Below are 25,082 nucleotides of genomic sequence, written 5' to 3' on the forward strand. Positions count from 1 at the left end.
CATCCCCTGTCAGCCAGAAGCAGAAAGCAGAGCTTGTCAAAAGACCAGAAGAGGGCATTTCGTCCAGAAGTGAAGGGTTGGAGCCATCACCCCACCGTACCTTTGTTCCCTCGGGACCGTCGAGCCCAGGAGGACCTCGGAGACCTGTCCCACCCTGTTCAGGGCACAAGCAAAGCAGCCCCATTGATTCAACCCTGCCCAATGCTCCCAGTCACACACACGTTCCCCCCTGCTGTGTCTGTGATCAGCCAAAATGGGAGGAGGGACACGATCTGACTTACAAACCGTCCTCTGGCTCCAGCAGGTCCCGCAGCTCCGGTGACACCGACCTGGCCCTGGGACACAGAGGGACATGTGCTCAGCAGGGTCCCAGCCCGGCCAGGGGGCAGGAGGCTGGAGTTTGGCCAGAGGCAGCATTAACCCGGACTGCCCGGCAAATCCAAACTGTCCTTTTGTGCCAACAAGACCCAGTTTTGGAGCCATGCCCATGAGACACAAAACTCCCTAATTATGGAGATTTGCCGATTCCTAGTGTTTTCTGCAGCTCCTGGAGCCCAAGGTGTCCCGATGTGGGTGACCCCCCCACCCCCCTCAGCACCCAGCACCCAACCACCAGCCTGCAGGGATGCTGGGAGCCCAGAGGGCTGAGGCAGCCCCCTCTCTGTACTTGCCAGCAAACCTTCTTGGCCCTTCTCTCCTTTATGGCCTTTTTCTCCAATTTCCCCGGTAGCAGCTCCCGGGCCAGGCACTCCAGAAGGGCCCCTGGGGCCAGCATCACCCTGCTCAGGGATGGAGACAGAGATGTCACCAGAGAAAGGAAAAAGGAATAACAATTAAATGAACTTCTGCATGGAAATGATGTGTTTCACCCTCTCACTGGGTGCCACAGACAGGAGAAGTTCACCCTAGGGTGCTCAGGAGAGGTGCTGATGGCAGGTCTGAGCCCTGCATCTCCAATCGTCCTCAGCCATGGGGACACCCCTGTCCTGCTTCTGCCCCCACCACACCAAACTGAGCAGTGCAGGCTGAGCAGGCTGCGGGTGTCCCTGAGGTGCTGCAAGGAGCAACAGAGTTCGAGGCACTCCTCACCTTCTGTCCCTGCGGTCCTGGCTCACCCGGGTCTCCAGTATCACCAGTGTCACCCTGCCCGGAGGGGAAACATCAGCATCAGATGCAGCAGCTGCTCTCCAGCCCCATCCCAGTGGGGGTTAAAAGCTGAGCTCTGACTTCCATGGGCTTCTCCACCCTCCTCTGGCCAGGATTTTGGTGCTGGGTAAGAGATGGCCCTGCAGCTTTGCCTGCACCAGGGGTCACCCCCAGCCCTGATCCAAGCTAGCCCAAAAGCGAGTGAGGATAAACTATGGAGCACAGCCAAGCAGCAGCTCCCGCAGTGAGGGGACCCCAAAGCATCAGCCCCCTCCTTCCACAGGGGCACCTCAGCCTGTCTGTGGCCAAGCCGTAGCACGGGCAGTTGTTCAGAGCCAGGGCACTGGGTGGCACACCTTTCCCGTCCCCATCCCCATCCCTTGGCAGAGGACGCTGACCACCGGCAGTGACCGCCGCGGTGTCAGCCAGAACACATACCTCCTTTCCTTGCTCCCCAGGTCTCCCCAGCGGCCCTTCTGGCCCATCGTCCCCCGGCTCCCCGGGGTCCCCTCTGATGCCCGGAGCTCCGCAGGTTCCTGCCTCTCCCTTCATAAGACAAAGATGATGAGGATTATTCTTGGCTGACTTTTCCAACTGACCCTGGCTCTGCCCTCCATCATTTCTCACCATACGGTAGCCCCAGTTCTCCTTGTGCCAGGTACCACAGCTTTGTGGGGATTTGGACCCCCCTACCGCACCCAGCAACAGAAATCCCCAGGCATGAGGATGCTGGGGGTGGATTTCAAAAAGCCCCACGTGGATTTAGGTGCCTGCCTGCCCCTGCAGCAGCGGGGCCAGGCGAGCCCAGTGCCACCAGTGGTTTCACCCCCAGCACCCAGCGGGAACTGACCTGCTCGCCTTTGGACCCCGGCTGACCCTCTGCTCCCAGCGGTCCCGGTGGTCCCTGGGGAGGAAACACACAGCCCAGCCCTAGCACAGCTCATTCACACCACATTGCTCAAAGCCTTTGGCTCAGCTAATGCAGACACAGCTTTAACCTCCTGGATTAGTTAAGATTCCACAACCACCTCCCTTCCTACCCCCAGAGACAGCCGAGCGAAGGACAGGGTTCCCCAGCTGACGTACCTGCTCGCCATCCAGCCCGCTGACACCAGCTTCCCCAGGATCTCCTGCATCACCCTGCCAGAGGACACGCAGACATTAGGACAGGCAGCCATGGTGGTCCTTCACGCAGGTCCTCTGTGCACCCCACTGCCCTGGCCCCCACAGGAGAGCTTGCAAGGCTCTTCTCCCACCTCACACCAGACACATAAATCCCCATCCCACTGGACAAAGCCAGTGGCCAAACTGGGAGGCGTGCTTGCACCTACAGCCACAGGAGGAAAACCCCGCTTTGGGCAAGCAGAGCGACCCCAAGGCTCTGCCTGCCTGGGCAGCTCAGTACTCACCTTCTCTGTCCTTACCTTCTCTCCTCTCATCCCTGAAAGCCCTTCAGGTCCGTTTGGACCTTCCCGTCCCTGAAAACAAACAGTCCGTATCAGCAGCAAGGCATTGCTAACTCAGGAGGCCTTTGCAGCTCCCGAGCGTGGGTGGCAGGGGCTGGGAGGCCCCAGCACACCATGTCCCCATGGGCAGAGAAACCACTCGCAGCTTCTCAGGCCCCTTGCACCAGCTTCCCTTTTCCTTCTCTTCTTGCAGGTGCTTTTGGGAGCTCCCTTAAAAGTGTTGCACCAGAAAAATAGCTAAGCTGGGTCCTACCGTCAGAGAGCAAACAGCTGAGACAGGAGGCTGTGTTGTGCATCAACTGAAGAAGCCACATCTGCACTCACCGGGTACCCAGGTGGACCAGCAGCACCAGCCGCTCCAGGAGCCCCAGTTTCTCCTGCCAAGCCAGGCTTCCCAGGGATGCCATCCAGCCCCCGCATGCCGGGAATACCCTGCAAGGCCAAAAGGCCACTTAAACACTCCAAAATGCAGCGTGGAGTGCAGCTCCAGGGAGCGCAATGCCAGCAGGAGCCCCGTGCCTGAAGCAGTTAGGCCACCATGGGGTCTGCAAGGTACCACCTGTGCCTGGTGGGTTCCAGTGCCTCATCACTGCAGGTGCAGGAGGACACTGCTGTCCCTGTACCCTACTTGTCACCACCCAGCCACCCAGGCAGGGTTTGGGTCATTCTCTGCCCCACGACCAGCCTGGACACAAAGCTGCCTCCAGAGCAGACACCTATCTTGGGACATCACACAACTTCAGCCTACAGAGCATCTCTGCAAGCTACAGCTCTCCCACTTACAGGCAGCCCTGGAAGCCCTCGAGGACCCGGGTCTCCCACTCTGCCCTGAAACAAGAAGGATGTTCAGCAGCATGGTCATGCAAGGAGGCACAGGGGACCCCGAGCAGGGTGAGGCTTTGCTCAGACAATCCCCGGGTGCCCAGGCCACCTCAGCGGTGTCTGTGCAGCATCAGGACAAAACCCAGCCAGCAACAAGCAGGACCAGGGTCCTGCCTGCTCCCACAAAAGGGTCCGGGATCCGTGCTGCTAACGCTATAGGTAGCACACGATATATATTGCAGAGTATTGCACATCCACATGGGACCATGTCAGAGGGACCGGAGAAGCCAGGCACACAGGGAGCACAGCGAGCCCTACCTGGGAACCAGGAGCGCCTCGTGGACCAGGGGGACCTGGCAGGGCCTGGGTGGGGAAAAGCACCATCAGAGCCCCACGCCGCAGCCCTGACTGCTCCCCTCTCCCCAGTTTAGCTCCTTGATGTCAGTGGCAAAGATTTCCCATTTTCCCATATCCAGCCCAGCAAAAGCAACTTGCTCAGTGCTTGTCCAGGGTGGCTGGAGCTGCCCAGGGTGGCAGCAAACAGCACTCACCTTGGGACCAGCTTTTCCTGGAAATCCCGGTGGGCCTTGGGCTCCCATTTCTCCCTGTTAGGAGGCAAGAAAGATTTCCTTTCCTCCATACGTTTTAATACAGTAACCTCTTAAAGGAAAAAAACAAACAAACAAAAAAACCCAACAAACAACAAACCAGCTGCCTGGCATCTTATAACAAGCCACAGGAGTTTGGGCAGATGAAGTGCTGGAGAACCACCAGTTCACCCAATGTGGGAGCCAGCTCCAGCCATTCTCCTCCTGCCACCTCTGCAGCCTCCCTGGCACAGCTGATGGAGACCGTTCGCAGACACCACCCAAACCCATCCATTGGGTTCGTCAGCCCAACCCAAAAATGTTTCTGAAGCCTGGACTCCCACCCCAGTGCATCCCCTCGCTGCTGTACTGAATTTCCCAGCCCTACCTTGTCTCCCCTGCGCCCCGGCCTCCCACGGTCACCGGCAGGTCCCGGGTAGCCCTGGGGAGAGCACGGCATTAGGAGGCAGCCAGGGCTGCCCGGCATCTCAGGGGTTTTGGGAGAAGGTGGCTGCTAAGGCTGAGTTCTCTCCCAGGGAAAGGCAGGACCCCGGGCACGGCAGGAGCCCTGGCAGGACAGCAAGTGCCTGGCTGGAGGCAGCACTGCTCCAGCGAGCCTCCCCCTGAACCCGTCTGCTGCCTGCAGGCAGGTAGGCAGGCAGGCAGCACTGTATGCCCTTCCACAGGCAGGTCTATCACTTACATAGGTGCCGACAGGTCCTTGCGGCCCCTCCGAGCCAGGCTTCCCAGGCAGCCCCTGCCAGACAAGACGAGGACATTAACAAACCTCCACTCCCCAGATGCGGGCAGGCATCTTCCTGTCCTTGGTGTCCACATCTGAACCCATGGGATCCCCCCGGGTCTCCCCATGGCAGCCAAGAGCCCCTCAGGGCTGTTCACCACCGTCACTGCTCCAACCAGCCCAAGCCCCAGCTCTCACCTTTGGGCCCAGGGAGCCCGGGTCTCCATCAGGTCCAGGTTTTCCCAGAGAGCCCTTTGGAAATATTTGGGGAGGAGGTGTCAGTCAAAAGGCTGAGATGAGACAAACCCCACCAAGCCACTGCTGCTGCCTCTGTGCTCACGGCCAGGTGTCACCTAGTCCAAACCAGGTTGCTGGGGACAAACTCTGCCACTGTGGCCCATCCTGGTGGTTCCTGCACACCAGCACCCCATGGCTGGCTTTCCGGCAAGGTTGTCACCGGGGAAGGTGGCAATGCTCACTCTTGGGGTCATCACCAAGCCCAGCTGAGAGCAGGCTCTCAGGGAGGAACTCTTCCAGCTGCAGGAGCTGCTCTGGGTCTCCATCCCAGTAGGCAAGAACATGGGACTGGTCTCCCTGAACCTGTACCATGCGTTTCAAACTGGGATGGAGCAAAAGCTTTGATTCCCTCCCAGGACTCAGGACCATGCTGCTATTCAGCCACCCAAGTGTGAAGGGTTTCCACAGGCTGCCGTCCCCTGCAGAGACCCTGCTAGGCTTGGGGAAGCTGCAAAGTCCCTCGGGCAGGCTGATTCCTTGGGGAAATTATTCTGCTCTTCCCTAGCCCCAGCTATTTCTGCCACTGAGGATTTTTTATGTCTTTTAACAAGAAGTTAAGATCAGGTCCTACAGATGCCCTGATCTCCTGCTGGGTCCAAGGTAGAAAAGTCCCATATCCCCCATCAGTAGCACCAGCCCTGCTGACTTCCCAGCTAAGAAAATGCGGAGTTCATGCAGAAGGAACATTTTTTTATTTCCTTACCATCGATCCAGGAGGTCCTGCGTGCCCGCGGCCCCCCTGCAAGCCGGCAAAACCCTGGAGGAAAGGGAAGAAGATGAGCAATGGAGGGAAGGCAGAAGTAGGAGGGATGGAGAGGCTCTCCCCTGCCAGCACATGGTCCGAGACCAACCCAAACCACAGTGCAGCGCCCAGGGCCAGGCGTAGGTGAACGGCTCAGCCCGTCAAAGGCAGCGCTGGTGCTTTCCACTTCAAACCAGCTCTTTGGTTTCTCGTTGTTGAAGCACCACGGTTGTGTGTGTACACACACACAATGCCCACACATGCATCTAGACAGCACTGTGCAATGCTAACAGCAAACTCAGATGTGCAGAACATTTTTCATATTTTGTTTTGAGGCAAGTGCCAAATTTTTTTCTTTTGCATTTCAGAGCAAAGATAAACAAATATTAGAAATCCTGCAGAAGGGAAAACTTGCTGCCAGCCCAGGTCTTGCTGCTGGGCCTGTTTTGGATAGCAGCATCAGGGATGAGAAATCATTTTGCAATAGCCAGTTCTTAAACGCACTGCCCCATTCCCTGTCCTTCACCCTTCAGCGCGATTCTCAGCAGGTCCCTGCCTGCAGCTGCACCCAGAGGAGCACCCTCTGGCTGGTCTCACTCTATTAGGGCCACCCACCACTTGCACCCCAGCCCATGGACATGCTTTTGAGGCACATTCCCAAGGGGAGAGAGCCAAGCAGAGGGGAGGAAGGACAGAAATCAGACAACCGTGCAGCTCTACTCACCAGTGGTCCCCTCCTGCCCGGGCTGCCCATGGTCCCTGGGGGACCCTGCAGGACAAGGCAGGTGATAATGAGGATGGGGAGGCAGAGGCAGCCTCTCCCAGTCCCACCATGCCAGCCCAGAGCCAGCTGATGCACATCATTGCAAGATCCAACATGGTGTCAAGGTCTTGACCCACATGGCCATGGGGATGGTGGGGTTGGGAAGTGTCCCCCCCCGTCGGGCTCAGCTCCCCCTCTCGATGCAACCCATCGCCCCAGCCCTCGCCCGCAGTCAAGTACAGAGTGTAGGATGGGAACCTGTGTACCAGGCTTTCCTTCTGCGCCTTCCGCTCCCGGGATGCCCCGCAAGCCCTGGAAGGAGAGTCTTGTCTCAGGAAAGCAGAGCCTGGTGGCAGGGTGCCCCCATCAAGGGCTCATCCAGCCCCAGAGCCTCCCTCCAGTATTAAAAGGTGGCAAATCAGCAGTGGCATGGTCTCCAGGGTGCTTTTCTGGTCTGTATTGAGCCATGGGTTCGTTAGTGCACGGCTCATCCCCTCACAGCTCCCGCAGCTCCTCCCTGCTCCATCCCACCTTTCAATGCCATCGCTGGGAAATAACATGAGTGTGGGAGGAAACCTGTTCCCACCGTGAACAGCTCCACCACGTTTTTTTCCCCTCTTGCCCCAGCTATTTATTCCTGGCTCCTTCACCAAACACGACTCTGAATAACAGAATTTTCTTAACAAGGTGTTATTTCCTGAATTTTCTTAAAAAGTTGTTATTTCCTGAATTTTCTATGTTCAGGGTTAAGAGGGAAGTTGTGGTTTTGGGCAGGTGGTTTGTCAAAACACTTCATGCAATGTGCAAAAGCCTGAGCTGCTAGTTCCCAACTTATCCTGTGCAAGTTCCCCAGCAGAGCCCGACCCTCTGATCCGGCCGCATCCTGGGATGCTGCTCCCCGAGATCTGGCTTCCCCGTCCCAGCGCTGACGGCACCATGCACCAGCACAGGGACGTGGGTCATCTGCTACTTACGGGCAACCCAGGGACCCCAACCAGCCCACGCTGACCCACGCGGCCCTGGAAAATGAGAAGCATAAAGAAAATCATCCTTCTGCCAGCAATAAAGCTGCATATTTAGAGGCAAAGGGGGTGCCCAATGATGCCATGGCTCAACCCCAGCCTGAAGATGCTGTGGCTCATCCCCAGCACATCCCAAGCCACCCAGCAAGGGATCTCCAGGGTTGTTTCAATCTCCCACAGCCAAAGATGCTCCAAGATTCAGCTACAAGTACCAGCACCCCGTTAGTTACCCGGGCTCCCCGCGGTCCTGGGGTTCCCTTTGGGCCATCAGGTCCTCGGCCTCCCTAAAAGTCACACAGAGGGAAATACAGCCATTTTAGGCCAACCTGCAGGTCTCCCCCAGCCCCTCCACCCCCGTGAGCACCAAGGGGACTCCTCCAGCCACCACCGTGTCGGCAGGTCGGTACATGGCCGTAGAGGGTGCAGGGATGCCATGCGTGGGGTGGGGGGCCAAAAGGCTGGGAACCTTCCCCGGGGGTCATCGCAATGCTGTCCCCTGGGTGCTGGGACCCACGCTGGAGGTCATGGGCAGGGTGGCTGCATCCCTGCCCTCCATGTGAGGATGAGGGCAGTCCATGGGAAACCAGGGGACACAGTGGTAAACGCTGGTGCTGACCTTGGGTCCCTCGCTGCTATTCAGCCCCGCTGGGCCAATCTGGCCTTCTTCCCCCTGTCAGGAGAGAGGAGAGGAGTTGGCCAGGGCAAAGGCAGCCTCTGATCCTCCGCCTGCTCCCCCAGCCACAGCAGCCACCGTCCCCTTGCCTTCTGTAGGGGAGAAACATAGAGAGCATAGCTGGAGGTGACATTAATTAAATGGCAACGTGACCTGGGGCACTGGTTGAGGTTCAGGGTGGGCATGAGGACTTCCCCCAGGATTATAAAACTGGACAGAAAAAAAAGCTCAATGGGTTTGGTGTTGGCCCAAAACAGCACAGTTGAATATTTTTGTTTCTTGCTGATCAAATTAGAGGCAATACGAAGTACTGGTGTGCCAAGGCTCCTGCCTGCTCGGTTACAGCCCCAGTGGGGCAGGCACAGCCCAGACCCCGGCTCCAGACCGATGCTGTGTGATGGCAGCGCTGCTTGGCTGGGTGGAAAAGGCACCGCCTGGCAGTGAGCTGAGTCGTGCTGCGTCTCCATCTCTTGGAGAGGTGGGAGAATTTGTTTCTCATCTTGAGGAGAGAATGTGAGAGCAGATCCTGGAAGGCAACCCAAAAGCCCTCCGAGAGGGAGGGCATCACATGCAGGGAGATACTGCAGACCAGAAAGGTGGGTGGGAAAATATAATCCCCCCTTCTCCTTCTCCTGAGAAGCTGGAAACCACTAGAGATAAGCAGCCAGCCTGGCTTCAGTTCCCAGGTAGAAATATTGATCGGCAGCTGGGTTTGTCCATCCTGACAGCTCACTCGGAGCACACACTGCAGGAAAAACCACTCTAAAAATCGTGCCTTGTTTCTGTGGCTCCTTGAGCACTGCTGTGCTCGGCTCCTGGGAGCTGTCGAGGGTCAGAGCCAGGCACCTGCTGGTGAGAAGCAGGGCAGCCCTCCGGAGCTGCCAGCATAGGCTCCAGGAGGCAGAGAGCCCAGCAAGAGTCGAAGATGAACATCAGTTCAAGAGAGTGATCTGTGAGCCTTGTGCTCTCAAAATACCTGTGAAGGGTGCTGACCTGGAGCAGGGACTCAGCAGGAGCCCTGCAAAAATGCTCAGGCAGAGGCAGCTGGGGACGGCTGCCCTCGGACCTGCTGGAAATCAATCCCCTGCCTAAAGCTGCCCTCTCCTCGCATCGCTGAACCCACCAGCTTATTTTGGGTCCTTGGTGGGGTCACAGCTGGAGGGATCTGGAGCAGTCGGGTCAAAGCTCTGCTGGTGCCAAGTGCTGCGGTACTGGGGGCACCTGCAACCCGGAGGATGGGGACTTTGAGCAAAGCTCCCCATGGCTGAGCAGGGGCCAGCAGTGCCCAAGCAGCGCGGAGGGAGATGCCATTAGAAGGCTCCCTGAGCCCACACCAACTCCCACTGCCCCAACGAGTGAGGAAATACCAGTGCTGCTGCCAGGTGGGCTTTCCGCTGGGGTTAGCCCAGTGCCTTCAGCCTGCAGGAGGAGGAAGAGGGTGGTGGAGATGCCCAGGACACTGGAGTGGAGGCAGGATGCAACACTGCAATGTGTGGCTCTTGGGCAGGCACCAAGGCACGCCGCCCGTTGCCCGGGCTCAGGAGCAGGCAGGAGTGCTTGCCCTGGGCAGGGATGGGGCCAGGCAGCACTGCCCACACTACCCACATCCCTCAGCGCTGTCCCTTCCCCACGCCACCCGCTTCACAACATGACACTGGACACATGCATGTCCCCATGTGTGCTTACATCTTGTCCCTGGGGCCCTGATGCTCCTCGAGGGCCGGGAAAGCCCTGCAAGCCAACCTGGCCCCGAATCCCTGGCGGTCCTTTTGCTCCTAGTGCTCCGCGTGGACCCTTGGAGAAATAAGACACAGCGCGTCACAGCAGGGCTTGCAAACAGAAGGGACAGCGCCTGGGGCTCCCCCACCCATGGGCAGGAACTCTGCACGTGGAGAGCCCATCGCTTGCTGCCCTGGCTCTCTGCACACCCGGCCTTTGGCATGAGGCTGCTCTGGGTGAACACCCCACAACCCTCCTCTGAGAGCATCCCTGCAGCACCAACAATGGGGCAATATAACATTTTTAAAGAGCAACAGCAAGATGGAGCAGGGAAGGATGGATCAGGGGCAGCAGCATGGTGGGATCAAGCTCAGCCTGAGCTACCCGGCTCTCACAGCCCCTGAAAGCAAATGCCCCTGGGTCCCTGGACATCCACAGAAACTCATCCACCAGCTGGGAAATGGCACATTTGAACAAAAAAAGAGAAAGAAGCTTGAGGAATCCCCCCGCAAGCCTGGGTACGTGGTACCTTGTCTCCTTTGGCTCCCAGGTCTCCTTTGGCTCCACCCGGACCTTGACAGCCCTGCAAGAGCAGCAGAGGTGGAGGGTACACTCAGGAAACCATGTTGTGCCCATCCTTGCAACCAAAGCATGCTGCGATCTGATTTTGGCATCAAAGAAAGTTAGTTTTGCCCAATTTAGATCAGCACTTTTCTCCCGATGGGCCTTTCAGAGCTGGGAGCAGGTACATGTGGATCAGCTCCTCATAGCGGGGAGGCTCCAGAGTTTCTGGGTTCATTCACCACCAAACCGTTAGTGCGCCCAGCCCCCATGCCAATCCCACTCCCTGCTCCCTGGCAGGTAGGATGCCTGCAGCAGCCGGTGGTGGCATCCCAGCTGCACCGTCCTGATATCAGCACAATGATGTTGAGCACCTTGTCCTCGTTACTGTGTTCCTTAACACCAGCTAAAGCACTCCCACTTCCCTTGTGCCTCCCCAGAGCAGGTGATATCTTAGGACACACTGTCGTGTCTGAAAGCTCCTCTTATTACAGCAAGATGAGCTCAAGTGCAGCTCTGCCTTCACAAACAACTGCAGTTACCACCTATTCAAACATCAAATCCAAACACAGGCAAAGAAGATGAAGCTGGTGTTTTGGGCTGCTCTAATGCAGCTCTTCTGCATCCCAAGCAGCGACGGCATGGGTGCCATCACTCACCCGCTCTCCTTGGGTGCCTTTTGAACCTGGCAGGCCAATAAATCCCTTCAGAGAGAGACACAAAATGCGAGTTAAAAAAACACAAAAGAAAATATCGTATGCACTCATAGAGGCTGACAACCTTCCCATGCTACAGGGACGGGAAGATGCTGATAACTGAAGAGATACCAGTTTAGCTCTACAGAGTTGCCGCTGCTGATGCCACGGTGGGATTTGCTCCCCAACAGGGACCAGGGGATGCAAAAGCCCTCCCAAGGCTTCCGCTGCCCACACAGCAGCCCCCAGCACGAGGACAAGGGCCTTGTTAGCCTCCAAAATGCACCACCCACATCCCACCCTCCATCCCTCTTCCCTTTAGCAAGCACCAGTTTTCAGCTCTGCATGTCGGGGTTTCAGCACACTCAGCAAATGCACCAAGGGCCATGCTCAGCTGGGACACCGTGGGTCAGGCAGGAGGAAGGGCAGCTCAGCAGCCAAGCCCCTTGGGAAAAGGGGTGCACCTAATTGTGCACCAGGGAAGGGATAGGCAGGGCTGGGGCTGGGGCATCTCTGCTGATAAATCCATAGGGAAAAAAAAAAAATCAAGGTCCCTGCAAGCAGCAGGGTCAAAGGAGCTTTGGAGTTTGGAGACGAGGAGCATGGCCATAGGGACATGGCCATCATCCCCACCATCCCTTGTGCCACAAACACCGCGGGAAGCTGGGGATGGCAGAGGGGAGCAGGGCATTCCCTCGCAGTGCTTTGGGGGGCTGCGAGGGGGAGGATGAGAGCACCCCACACCCAGCCACCCACTCCCATGGACTTACCCCAGGGCCCTCCTGTCCCGGCTGTCCCCTCAGCCCAGGGACACCGTCTGTACCCTGCAAGAGGAGTGCTGGCATCAGCTTGTGTCACGCTGGGCAGTGATCACCCAGCCCCACCATGTCCCCTCCCCTAGGCTTCATTTGCGAAGTCTGCTGCAAGCACTGCCCTCTCCCCTCCGAAAGCAGGGGCAGGGACACCTCACCCCACCTCTCATGTCCCTCCAGGGAAAGCCCTCAAGCCCGGGCTTCATCCCCACCAAGGTCAAAGCGAGCCAGCAAGAAGCTCTTACAGTGTCTCCTTTGGGACCAGAGGATCCCTCCATCCCAGCTGGACCCTGGGGAAAAGCAAAGGCAGTGGGAGGTTTGGGAGAAGAGGCATGCTGCTCGCTGTCCTGCTCTGTGGATGAGACCCCAGCCCATAGGAACCCTGCCCAGCCCTCCTGGGGGGCTGCATGTCACACCCCAGGGACCAAGTCCCCATCAGCTCACCCTTCCCTTCACCCCCTGGCCTGCACATCCTGCCCAGAGCAGCAGCTGCAGCCAGTAGCCCACCCACAGGCCACAGCCCTTCCCACCCACCCAGTCCTGGGTGGCCATAAAGACTCGGAAGGGTCAAGGACTTTGCACTCATTTGCAAAGCACACGGGGGACAAGTCCCAGCAGCTCCTTCCTTGCTCAGCAAGTGCATGCAGGGGGGACCCGCACCTTGGAGACACGGTGGGCTCTGAGCCAGGACAGCACCCACTTACCTGTGTGCCCCTGGGGCCAGGGGGGCCGCGTCTCCCCTGCAAGCCCTGCGGTCCCTGCAAAGCAGTGGGGGACGAGGAGCTGCTGTTAGAATCAAATCCCTGCACGCATCGTGCAAAGCTGGCGGTGCAAAACCTCTCCCGGGACACACCAGACTGCTGAGGAGCTGCAGGGCTCCCAGACTGCCGGTGCGAGGGGACCCCCCCACCACTGCAAGGGGTATGGAAAGGATTCCCACACCCATCTCAGCCTCTTTGCAGATTTTGGGGTGGTTTGAGATCACAGCCCAGCTGGAGGAGACCCCTCTGGGCCGGGTGCCCCTCAGGACACCCTCCCATCCTGGCACACCCACCAGCTATCCCAGGACACCCCATCACACCAAGGTTTGCTCATCCCTTGGTGCAGGTGCGTACCGACGTACCTTGGGGCCCCGGGGGCCAGGCAAGCCAGGAGGGCCCATTTCTCCCTGGGGAGAGAGCAGGGAAGGGATGGGGTGAGCGCAGTGGCCAGAAAATCCCAAATAGGAAAGAGGGGAAACCAGGGCAGACTCACCTGAGAGCCATTGACGCCTTGGCATCCAACGGATCCTGGCTGGCCCGGCTCTCCCTGCAATGCGAGAGCGTGGTCAGCCCTGCGGCCACGTGCACCATGCAGGAGGAGATGGGATGGGGCTCCTCTGAGCATCTCTCATGGCAGCAGAGGCAGCCCCGGGCTAGTGGGGATGCTGAGGGAGGCTTTACTGGCGTGCGTGAGTTTTTACACCATTTGTCCTTTGCAGTTTCCCCCCTCCCACTACCAGGAGGCTGCATTTTAAGCAGATGCATCCTTTTCAGGTTGAAAATGGGCAGGACATCGTGGCATGTCCCAGCCTGCCCATGGTGGTCCTGCCCTGCTCTTGCTGTGAAGCCAGATGGCAGCAGCTCCCCCAGCCCAGCCACCGCCTGCATTTCAGCACGGTTTGAACCGAAAAGCTATGACTTACCATGGGGCCAGCAGGGCCCGGGGGACCCACTGAGCCGCCTTCTCCCTGGAGCAAGAGAGAAAGGATGCCATTTTTCTAGCCTGTTTTGCTTTGATCCTCTCCTTTTAGTCTTCACATCCCAAATTCCCCCTTTTCTTCGCATCACGCATCAGATACTTAGATGACTGTTTGAACAGCTGCCTGGCCAGCCCTGGCTCCCCCACTTCATGTTGGAAGGTGCTTCCAGTCACCACCACCAAACCACTTCAATTTTCCTTTTAAATCCCTGTAAACCCTTCCCTGTCTGGGATCCCTCCCAAAGACGTGGCAGCAGTTAAGCTATCAGTGTGCTGAGAGCAGCATGGAAAAACCCAGGTGCTGTCAGCCTGGGATTCATCTCAACTGGAGGTGGTCACCTAAAATAAACCATGATGCAATGGGCTCTGCAAAGGCTCATTTTATCACTAGCCAGGAGAATGAGCTGGGATGCAAACGTCCATGTACGAGATGTTGGAAGTGAGGGGAGGCTCCTGTCCCCAACGTGCAGAGGGACAATGTGCCTGGTTGCTCTGAGGCAATATCCCCATTAATAAGAGCCACCTCCAGGACAAAGATACAGATGTAGTTTAGGTCCAGCTCTTGGAGAAAAAAAAAAAAACAAAACAAAAACCCAACACCCAAGGATTTTCTAAGAGCGAACCATAAAGTGGTGCCAGTGACCTGCAAAGCCCAAGGCCTCCCTCCTCAGACCCATCTTTCCAGTGGGGAGCAGCAGGCTCCTGCACCTTGTCGGGGAGGGCTGGTGACACAGAGAAAGCAAAATCACTCACCTCTGGCCCCACAGGGCCTTGGAAGCCCGTCACACCCTTCAGACCCGACATCCCCTGGGAGAAAAGCCAGGAGCAGGGTGTCAGCGAGGTGCCCACCCCGAGGTGGCAGCTGCCTTTGTCCCATCCCTTGCAGGAGGGTTAGGGAAAACACAGAGACCATGAGGGCTTTGCCCAAAGCCAGGAGAACGTGGGCCGGAGCCAGGGGCCATCGCAGATAAGCAAAGGGGTCGGCCCAGAACAGGGGATGGAGGGAAGGAGCAATCCCGGCATGGCAGGGCGCGAGACACCCCCGGCTTCCCCATTAACTCACGTGAAGCCCAGCAGGACCTGGCGGGCCATTTTCTCCCTTCACCCCCTGGAAAAGCCAAGAGCAGCCTGAGCAATGGAGGAGAGCATGACCTGGGGCTGGGGGCCGTGGCAGGGAAGGAGCAACCCCCTGCCCGACCCAGACAGGGCTGCGAAGAGCAAGGACAGACAACCTCACCTTCGCCCCCTTCTCTCCTTTCTCCCCAGCTGGTCCAGGGTCACCCAAGAAACCCTGAAACGGGAACAACAAGGATGTGTGAGCCCCAGCTGGACCATCGGGAGCTAAAATGCGGCTGCTGTGCCCCAAAGGACCGTCAACGTGGTGTAGGGGGATGGGAACCCTCAAACTTGTGCTAGATGAGGCAGCCCCAGAAGAAAAGTCTGGCTGCTTGTCCCCAGCACGGTGCCACCCCATTGTGGCTACTCCTCTCCCACGTCCCAAGCTAGTGTTGCACCATGCCACACGCAATCGTGACATGGAGGTGCCCCAGCGCCCACAGGGCTGGGACTGGGCTCTCCACGGCAGTGGTGCACTGGGTGGCAGGGCCATGCCCAACGCCTGTGCCTGGGAGGATGCCATGGTGCCCTGAGCTGCACATGGCAGCAGTAGGGAAGAAAAAGAAAAGCTTCATGGGCCCATGCAAGCGGTGCAAAGCTTCATGTGTCCACAGCTGCTGAGTGCTCAAGTGCAGAGAGGCTGAGCCCAAGGGCAAGAGATTCTCCATTTGAATGCTGGGATGATGCTCACAGGCAAGAGGGTACAAAGTACAGGCCAGAAAAGATATATGATAAACCATGTGGGATTGCTGTTTCAAAAAGAAGAAATTGGATTTCAAACACCCCAGTATCATCAGACCTTGGAGGAGTGCAAAATCTCCTGGGCAGCTCTAAAAATTTTAGCTAAAAAAAGACTGGGTGGGGGGAGAGGAAAAAAAAGGGTGACAAACCACTAGCATTCACTTTTTTATGGACATTTTATATCCTGGCTGACAAACCCCTGAAACAGCCTGGAGAGGAACCGCAGCGACATGCACTAGCAGCACCTGGGCTGGGGCAGCTCGGAGCACGGGGCACCCGCATGGCCAGAGGCTGAGTGGGCACAGCAGCGAGGGCGGCCACCAGCCGGATCTCACGTGGCTGGAGGGTGGCAATAGGGCATCCCACACCGTAACACAACATCACATCCCGCAGTCTGCGGGGCACGTGGGTACCATGCACTGGTGGTGCAGTACTGGTGAAACCAGTAATGAAAATCTCTTACTGCTTGGCATGAAGTGTACGTGCTGGACTGGGGCTGGCACCGAATCATGCCCACAGCACCGAGTGGCTGAGCAAGTGACAGCCAGCTTACCTCTTCTCCCTTCTCGCCAGCCAGCCCCCGGTCACCCTGGAAGCCCTGCAGTCCCTGGGGAGAGGGAGGAAGGAGCAGAGTGGGCGCTGAGGGGCTGCCCAGTGCCTCCCACCCATGTCCAGCTCCAGCCCCGCTCCCCCCTCCCCACTGCGCTGGCAGCTGCTGCCTCCTGCCCATGGCCACCCTTGTGCAGACTGCCAGCGAGCTGCTGGGAGCCCCAGACTTCTTAGCATGGTCTGGTCCCTTTCACCATCCTCCAAAAGCCCCTCGAGAAAGCTCCCAGCCCAGGCACATTGCCTGTATGCCCTGGGGATTGCTCTTGGTGGTCAGGAAAAGGGCAGGGACCATCAGACCACCAAGTGACCAGTTATCCAGGCAGTCTATAATTGTTCTCATTTCTTTCTTCCACCCACCCAGTTATTTTCTCCTGTAAAAGCAACTAGGAGGTTCAGAAGCAGAAGAGCAGCCCAGCCCTCATGCTTAGGCCCACCACAAAAGGATCTGCAGCACTTGGGTTATCCCAGCTGCACCTTAATGCACAGGTGTGATGTTCTACAACCCTTTTTTTGGGAAACATGAACCTCGAGGCACTAATCCAGGATTGCGTGGGTTTGTAGGCTTAGGAGGAATATTTTAGTTAACGGAGGCAAGTGAACATAAAGAGCAGCAGCATTAGGAGCCCTTTGTCTCCTGCCCGGGGCTTGGGGCTGCAACTTCTCCATCCCAACACTAGCCACGCCATGGCCCCGCCTGCTTGCCTGCGGCTTACCTGCTCTCCCGGCAGCCCCCACGGCCCAGGTTTGCCATCCAGGCCAGGGAAGCCATCCGAGCCAGGGTAACCCGCACGTCCTGGCAAGCCCTGGAGCCCAGGTTCACCCTAGGGAGAAAAAAGCCAAGCATGGAAAATTAAAAAATCCACATCATTATAAAACCAATAAATTAAATTCTGAGCTCCGCCTGCCTCATGCTTTTGCAGCGACGCCTGCTAAACACCAAGTACCTCGCAAGGAGATGGCGAGGGCTGGCAGGGGGAGAAGCTTTGTGCCTCCAGGCACTGCAGATCCACAGCGTTGGGCATGTGGATCTGCCCAGGGTCTCTGACCGAAACCGTGGGAGAGTTGCAACCAGCAGCCATACAGCAAGAAACAAAGCAGAAGGCAGGAAAGAAGCAAATGCGTTAAGAGAAGGTCAAGTGAAAGCCCTCTGCATCTGCTTCTTGGCTCTGGGGCTTACACTCAAAGCCATTTCTGATGCTTTCCCACATACAAGAGCCTGAGCAGATCCTCTGGACTGGGCACCACCAGCTAAAGTTTATGGTCAGCTTATTTTACCCCTTAGCTCACTGGCAATTCTGAATTAAGGCAGGATAAAGAGCAGTCTGGAACAAAGAGAAGATATTTCCCTTCAAATCACTTTGATTGTTTGGATTTCTCAAAAATTTTGGAACATTTGGTCAAGTCCAAAACCTGTACTTTGTTTTAGTTTGTAAAGTCAGAGTTTGAAGGAAGGGCAGAAAGATGCAGCTGCCTCACTTACTTCTCAAGTGAAGAATCTGGTTGTGAAAATACAAAAGCTTGTTTTGGGGACGTTTGCTTTTCCATCTCCCTCCCCCAAGGGCTTCAGGATCGCACAGCCAGCCACGCACATCCCCCATGCTCATTAGTGGCCATGTATGCTTGGGACACCCAGCCTAAAAGCCAGTATTTTTGCCCCATTGCACTTCCAGTCCCAGCCTTGGGGAATATTTATCGTTATTTGCAATTTGCAAGAAAGAGACCTGGCCTGTGACGCACCTCTGGCTGTGCTCTGTGGCAGGCGAGCCCAAGCAGATGGGCCAAATGCCAAACAGACCGTGGGCAAACCCAACCCAACCGCGTGCTAAGGGGCTGATACAGGTGGATGAAATCCTTCCTCCTCTTCCTTGCCCCTGCTGTCATCCAATCAGCCTCCCCTGGGCAGTGAGAGCAGGGAGCGGAGACACGCTGGAATGGGCATTAAAGACCTCTTGGGCCAAGGTCTAGTAGAAATGTGAACCTTAACAAAAAACCACCCCAGACTGGTCAAGAGCAGAGTCCAAAGCCGAGTTGAGTTTCCCTGTTGGAAACCTGCCACGCAAAGCCTTTGGCCGATGCCAAAGCAGGAGCAGGAGAGCAGGGGGCCGGGGACAGGGCTGCAGCCGTGACACAGCCTCCCGAACCAAAGACATCAGGCTTGCAGATGGACTGTGATGGGTGGAAAAAATTTGTTCCTTTCCATTTCTGTGCTAATCCCCCCCAAACTGTTAACTCCCCTCGCAGATCCTGTTTATGTGAAGAATGAGAATAACTTTGGCACGTTTTGGCTAAGCTACACCGACAGACTCCAGTGTTTACACTCAACCAGCTTAACATAGTCAGTGACGCCTTCCAGATGTTGGCAGCTGGTAAAACACTATCCCTGGGGTGCAGCCCTGCTGCAAGGGAGTGGGGCTGGGGGTGAGAGGACACATACCAGCAGGACGGGTGATAGAGAGCCAGACACACAGCGCCTGATGGTGTAGCTGCGTTTCTTGCCCGAGATATCAACTCTAACTTTTGCCATGAGCTTTTGGGACTCAAAGGTTCAACACAGCTGCCAGGAACCAGCCTGCAAACTGCTCGCCAGCCCATCCAAATCAGCATCAATCCACGTAAGCCCAGCCTGTCCTTGGCTCCTCTTGTCAAGCCGGAGGAAAAGCCACCCCAGTTTTGGAGAGGAAGACACAATGACAAAGAAGATGGCAGGAGGAAAGCAAGGTCATTGCTGAGAGGGAGCCAAGGGGACCATGGTGCTGTGGTTAAGGTCGCTGGGGAGGTGCTACGCAGGATGAGAAACACTGGAGGGCTTAAGGAAGACGATTGATCCAGTAGATGGGTGAGCAGAGAGATGAGGAGCAGCAGGGATGGGCGCTGCTGTCCCTTCGGAGCAGCCCAGCAGCAACCAGGACAAATGAGCAAGAGGCAGGGTGGTGCTGGGGACACCTGCACATGGGCTCTGTTGAGAAGGACAAGATTCGGGATGCACCACCTCTTCCCACAAGAGCTGGATACCGGCGAGCACAGGTGGGAGAGTGGGTGGAAAACTCCAGTGATGCTGTGAGATTGGAACATCTGCTCTCCTTTCCTTTAACCCAGGGGCATCCAAACCCCACAGGCAGCTGTGCTCGCTCGGTCCCAGGGGAGGTGGCCGGGTCCCACGAGGGCACGCTGCACAGCAGCTCCTACCATGGAGCACAGGCCGAGCTTGCACACCCCTTCGGCCAGAGCCACGGGGAAGGAGGTGGATGGTTTTGAGAAGGTGACAAAAGGACAGAAGGTTTTTAGGACAACCATGCCAACTTGTGCCCACCTGCCTGGGAGGGCATCGGGTGACACATGGCAGAGCCCAGCACCCAAAGGGACTGTGCTGAGCAGCCACTGAGCACATGCACCTGCTGGAGCGGGGTGCTGCAAGCACAGGGCAGGAGGAGCTGCAGCGTGGACGCAGGCAGGGGAATGAGCCTGCTGTGGAGAGCCACCCCTGCCAGCCACAGCAAGGTCCCCAGAGGGAGGACCAGGGCATCACCTCCCATGACCCTTCAAACCAGCCACACATTTCCTTGCACAATTCCCAAACCGGCAGCAAACCTGACTGTTACCATTCTCCCTCACCCAGCGTTCCAGAGTTTGATCCAAGAGGGACAGGGTCTCAAGGGTCCCCAGGACAGCCCTGAGGGCACACTCAACCTCTCCAAACCAGGCTCTACCCACAGCCAAGCCCCCCACCCCACCGCAGCCAGGCATCCCCTCCAGCACCCGCGCTCACCGTGTACCCCCGCTGGCCTTTCTCGCCCGGCTCCCCCGGATCTCCACAGGGTCCCTGCACACAAACAGGGATGGAGTCAATAAACGTGTCCCCCCCACCCTGCTCTGTGCCGAGAGCAGCCCGAGCCCTGCGGAGGCTGTCATGGGGAGCACAGTGAGCAATGCACAGAGGCAGCCTTGGGAAGGGCAGAGTGGGAGGATTCGCATCCCTCAGCACACCCTGCCCGCCTTCCTGGGGTCTGTGGCCAGGGCAGGTTTGGAGGCAGCCACAGATCTGTTTCCCTGTTGCTTTGGTGCCCTACGGGTGGTCAGGACGGGGAGTTTTGCCTTCATTTCTTTTGCCTCATGGCGCTGCCCTGTTCGCAGAGGCCAGCTGCGGGGGAAGCATCACCCAGCAATCCCGGGGGCTGCAGACCCACCAGCATGGGGCTGGCCCCACACAAGTACTGCATCAGCCATTCTCTGGCTTGTTTTTGTGCCTCCGGGAGGGATCCACATGGTGCCTATCCAAACACGGGGGTAGGAACCCGATGCCCTGGGGAAGATAAGACAGCACTGTTCAGCTGGCAGAGACAGAGCGGCAGGGGCTGTGTCTGCCAGCAAAACCCGGGGAGTTAGATATCAAACATCACCCGGGTTTCGGTGGGAAGCAGACAAGCAAACCATTAGGCTTCTTTGAAACCAATCCCAAGGCCCTTAATTACAGCATGCCAGAAGCCACTGGGCAGCAGATATTTTTCGGGGCAGGCCAGGACTGTGCAAGTGACTGGGAACATTGACTCTGCAAGCTCAGAGACCCCACTCAGGCCAGCCGGGGTGGTGGCGGGGCCAAGCAGCACCCAGCCACGGAGGGGACACAGGGGCTTTTCTTACTTACAGGTGCTCCTGTTTTCCCTGGATGTCCTGGGGGCCCGGGGGCTCCAGGTTTTCTCTGGATTAAAAAGAGAAACATTGGTAAAACAAATCTCACTGAGAAAGTGCTTGGAGACAGGAAAACTCAGCTGACCAAGTGGAGGAAAAACCAAACGACAGAAAGTTGCTTAACAGTGATACTCACCGGCCAGCCTGCATGTAGAAGCTGGTAAAACGATGATTGCTGAAAGAAGAATGGGGGTGGGAGGAAGAAAAATATTAAAAAAACCCCTAAATCCCTTTTTGCTGGGTTCAAAGTCTTTTTCCTGTTGCTTGGGAAGACACAGCAACGAAACGGTCTTCTAATTATTTTTTTTTTATACTATGTGTACGCAAATCACAGGACAAGGCTTAACCTGAGGACAACGTGTAGGACATGAGGAACTGCTGGCCTCATTAGCAAATGAAGACAGAGATACCACTTCTGAAGTTTGCTGAAATTCAGCTCCCCCATGGATGCCCTAGCAGCCTTGGGACACCAGAAATGCTTTGCATGTGGAGAGGTCAGAAACGTGTTGTTGGTGACTGCAGGTACCATCATATTTAGCCCAGGTTGGACTAAAACCAGCTGTTTTGACACTGCAGTTTGCCCCAGGTGGGAAACCTCATCCTGACCAGCCCCCATCTGAAGCCCCGGAGGAGGAGATGCTCCGACAGTCATGGCCAGCAGGCTTTTTCCTCACTGCTCCTAGCAGCCAAATCTTTCATACACCTCCAATTTTTCAGAAGACCAGGTAACCACAAAGAAATAAAAAACACCCAAAAGCCACAGGGTGGGCTAATCCCATCGTATTTCAAAGCCAGTGTAAAGGTAAAAATTGAAGGTGCAGCCTCCTCTCTGCAGACTTCCAAGCCAGGTTTCGCCAAGTTTTGGGAGATGGCCAGGAAACAAAACAATGTCTATCTCCAACTACCAGCCATCCTCCTGCCCTCCCAGCAGCACACTCAGGAGGCAAACCCCACCTTTCCTCCTCCTCCTCCCTGCGATGAGCCCAGACATATGGTCCAGGCAGCTCCTCCAAATCCTGGCTTGCATCAAAGGCTAAGAAAAGCCCCACCTTGTTCATCACCCCAATTCCCAAGCAGCCAGAGGGGCAGGATTCCCACGTGCTTCCCAGCTCAGCCTCGGGGGCGCCGGGAACCCCCCTCCTGTCCCCTCCTCCAAAGATCTGTCCTCCGATACCAGAGGAGAGAGAAGGGAAAAAGCCAAGGAACTCATTAACGAAAATAAACACAGACCTTTCAACATATGGAAATATTTCTAAGAATGAGCAGGGCTCTCAGGGGCAGATGATGGATGGATGCATTTAACTAGCTCTAACGCCGCACCAGGCATCTCAATTCCTTTCAAGTTGATCCCGAATTGATTACTGTGAGCGAACGGGTGCAGTCCTTGCCAGCCTGCCGGGGCCAGGCCATGATTCTCTTGTCCAGCCAGTTCTCATTTCCCTCAAAAGCTGCTCACAAAAACTTTTTTGGGGAGTTGGAGCATGGCCAATGCTTTTGCCTTGTCTCGGGAATCAGTGAACACAGATTCACTTGGGACAGGATATTATTTCATTAGGCTTCAAAAAAAAAAATCAAACCATTTAAAAAGGGGAAAAAAAAAATCCCATAGGAGATGTGAACTCATATTTCGGAGCACCAGATGCCAAGGAGCGGGAAGAGAAATTAATTGCCTTCTGCAATTTCAGCAGGAAATAGTCGGCACTTTGCTTGCTGCAGCCCTGGTCAGCAGGGAGCGGCGTGATGGATACAGGGATCGTAAGCAAATGGAGGGGATGGAGGATGGGGAGTGATCACCGTATGGATCTGTCTCCTGTAAAACGCCAGCCTGAGAGCAGGGCAGAGAAAACCCTTCCAACAGGTCTGCAGGGAGCAGGTCATGCCCTGCAGCATGGTCTTGGCCGCCCTGTGGCCACCCTCCCCAGCCCACCCCACGGCCATAAAGCCACGCAGCCACAGGGCTGCATTAGCTGCCGGCCTTTCAGGAGCAGGAAATCCCTAAAGGTTGCCTCCTTTTTGTATGGAGCAATATTTTCTTTTGCTCTAAAGTTACCAGCACTCATTTCCCAGCCTGACCTCTTGCTTTTAAAGGTATTGGGAAAGGATTCTAGCGCTGCAGAATAAGCTCCCTAATAACTGTGGGAGCTCAAGTTCTTCCTCCTTCCGCAGCTTCTGGGACTCCACCATTACTGAAGTCAACATTGCCAGAACAAGACAACAATAGTTCCTGCCCCTCAAGTTACACCAAGACAACTTCTTGGCAAACCCAATGTCTGTTGACATGTCATGAACAAAAACACAGGACAGGGGCTTGGGGCAGAATCGCAGTGGCCTTAAGCTGGTTTTGGTGAATTCCCATGAGCAGCAAAGGCTTGTTTCACTGGAAAGGAACAGGAGAAGCTATTGAGCATCCCAACAACCATAACTGCTCTGGGACAGTCACTGATATCCCTTGCTTTCCCGGTCCATCATACTGCATTACATCTCCCAGCCTGAGAGATGGCTCCTCTGACTCGCATTTCCAAAGGCTGAGTCAACAACAAACCCCAGCAGCCCAGGATGCCCCCGCTGTAGCCCTCAAATCACAAGCACTTGCTTCACAAGAGCAGCACTGTCCCAAGCAACAGCATTTCTCCAGCTCCCCAGTAAGTTGTAGAGGACTGCAGAAGCAGACAGCCCCCCTCATCCTCACAGCAGCCAGCACTCAGCTTTTCACCCCTGTGCTATCTCAACAAAGATTAGCAAAACCCAGCCCATAGCTTTGCACTCCCGTTTCCTGCTGCCGAGCAAAATGCCGCCGACGGGGTCATACGGCCACAGGCACAATAGCCCAGCAAGACTTTCGGGTGCCCCACGTCATCCTTGCCAGACGTTGCCTTCCCCTCGAGATCGGCACTTTGCCAAAAGCACCGGGCCAAGTGCCAGCATGCAAACCTCCCGGGAGCCTGCGGCCAGGGCCCCGGCAGCCCTCCAGCTTCGGCTTCCCAAACACAGATGAGACTGTCTGCTTCCTCCAGCATTCCCAATGCCTAAGCGCCGAAGGTGGTGGTACACCAGAGAAATCACAGTGTACAGCAACATCCATAGGCATGAACGTTTCTGCCTGCAGAAGAACAAGGCCTGAGGTCCCTTTCCAAATGCAGGCAAGAAAACAAAAATGCAATTCTGACTGAATGTGCAGAGCAAAGAGCATCAGTGGCCCTGTGAAGTGCTGTAACCATGCCTTGACAACAGGAATTGATTATGCAGATGTCTACCCCAAACACCCTGGGAGGAAGGCGATTGCCCTGGTGCAGGCATGGAGATGCTCTCTGGCACTGCAGGCTTCTCCCAGCCGACACTTCCAGCTGACTCTCTCCTATCCCCGCTTACTCTGGTCCTGCACTGCGTACCTGCGATGGGTCTTGTGAGCATGGATAACAGCACAGCACCTGCTCTAGAGCAGCAGGAGGACAGGAGAAAATGGAGGTCCTCCAGGTCAACCAAGATATCTCCCAATGATCAGCTCTCCTGCACTTCCCAGGAGGAATCTGATCTCCTCTAAGGCAGGTGTTCATCTTCTACAGCTGCTTTGATCCAATCCAACACAAAACTGCAAGGGGTAGGTCTGGCCCAAGGACTTCTGGTTGGTCAGTCCAAGCTCAGAGCCAGACCAGCACAGGTCCAGTCTCCACCTTGTCCCTCCAGCAAGCATAGTCCCTTCCTCCCAGTGCGCTGTGCTGGCAGAGCAGAGGTCCTGCTCACTGTATAGTCTTGCCAACATTAAAGGCATTTGCCCTGGAGCAGAGGGTGCCATTAGCCCTCTTCACAAATGAAGGAGTTGAAGATAAGCCAAATGTCCTGCCCAAGCTCGTTAAAGCTTTTAGAGAGCTGGAGCATTGAGCCTGGCCTCTCACTGGCCCATTCCTCTGCCCATTGCACCAGCTTGCCTTGCAAGCCAGCCTGCCTGGCATCTGCTTCCAGCAGCTGATATCCGGACAGGCTGCAGCCCCATCAGAGGGACGTCACAGATGCACAACACAGAGAGCATGCCTGCTCCAGGGACCTCCAGCCCCAGGTTGGAAAAGTGCCTAAGGCGGTTAGAAACCCAGTGCCTTCAGCTATTGCCCTCCCTGGCTCAGACAAGGCTTGAGAGGGAGTTCAAAA

The 25,082-nt window shown here is 56.4% G+C and overlaps 1 protein-coding gene across 1 annotated transcript in view; it reads right to left on the reverse strand.

Annotated features, from left to right (window-relative positions):
• Nucleotides 1–25,082, reverse strand: part of LOC309597889 (uncharacterized protein) — a gene marked incomplete at both ends in the record, with an annotated part of 62,600 nt that overhangs the window by 8,579 nt on the left and 28,939 nt on the right. Inside the window, 38 exons of the mRNA XM_082327875.1 lie at nt 101–154; nt 282–335; nt 672–779; nt 1,090–1,143; nt 1,585–1,692; nt 1,997–2,050; nt 2,233–2,286; nt 2,571–2,624; nt 2,937–3,044; nt 3,396–3,440; nt 3,753–3,797; nt 3,986–4,039; nt 4,410–4,463; nt 4,725–4,778; nt 4,962–5,015; nt 5,764–5,817; nt 6,527–6,571; nt 6,824–6,877; nt 7,540–7,584; nt 7,818–7,871; nt 8,204–8,257; nt 9,947–10,054; nt 10,509–10,562; nt 11,200–11,244; nt 12,006–12,059; nt 12,293–12,337; nt 12,752–12,805; nt 13,171–13,215; nt 13,302–13,355; nt 13,732–13,776; nt 14,541–14,594; nt 14,851–14,895; nt 15,025–15,078; nt 16,198–16,251; nt 16,967–17,074; nt 20,020–20,073; nt 20,896–20,949; nt 21,076–21,114. Of these exons, the coding sequence (XP_082184001.1) occupies nt 101–154; nt 282–335; nt 672–779; nt 1,090–1,143; nt 1,585–1,692; nt 1,997–2,050; nt 2,233–2,286; nt 2,571–2,624; nt 2,937–3,044; nt 3,396–3,440; nt 3,753–3,797; nt 3,986–4,039; nt 4,410–4,463; nt 4,725–4,778; nt 4,962–5,015; nt 5,764–5,817; nt 6,527–6,571; nt 6,824–6,877; nt 7,540–7,584; nt 7,818–7,871; nt 8,204–8,257; nt 9,947–10,054; nt 10,509–10,562; nt 11,200–11,244; nt 12,006–12,059; nt 12,293–12,337; nt 12,752–12,805; nt 13,171–13,215; nt 13,302–13,355; nt 13,732–13,776; nt 14,541–14,594; nt 14,851–14,895; nt 15,025–15,078; nt 16,198–16,251; nt 16,967–17,074; nt 20,020–20,073; nt 20,896–20,949; nt 21,076–21,114 (2,226 nt within the window). The remainder of the gene's footprint in view (nt 1–100; nt 155–281; nt 336–671; nt 780–1,089; nt 1,144–1,584; nt 1,693–1,996; nt 2,051–2,232; nt 2,287–2,570; nt 2,625–2,936; nt 3,045–3,395; nt 3,441–3,752; nt 3,798–3,985; nt 4,040–4,409; nt 4,464–4,724; nt 4,779–4,961; nt 5,016–5,763; nt 5,818–6,526; nt 6,572–6,823; nt 6,878–7,539; nt 7,585–7,817; nt 7,872–8,203; nt 8,258–9,946; nt 10,055–10,508; nt 10,563–11,199; nt 11,245–12,005; nt 12,060–12,292; nt 12,338–12,751; nt 12,806–13,170; nt 13,216–13,301; nt 13,356–13,731; nt 13,777–14,540; nt 14,595–14,850; nt 14,896–15,024; nt 15,079–16,197; nt 16,252–16,966; nt 17,075–20,019; nt 20,074–20,895; nt 20,950–21,075; nt 21,115–25,082) is intronic.

This window comes from Platalea leucorodia (assembly GCF_965183815.1).
Source record: "Platalea leucorodia genome assembly, chromosome: 15".
NCBI classification, from domain to species: Eukaryota; Metazoa; Chordata; class Aves; order Pelecaniformes; family Threskiornithidae; genus Platalea; species Platalea leucorodia.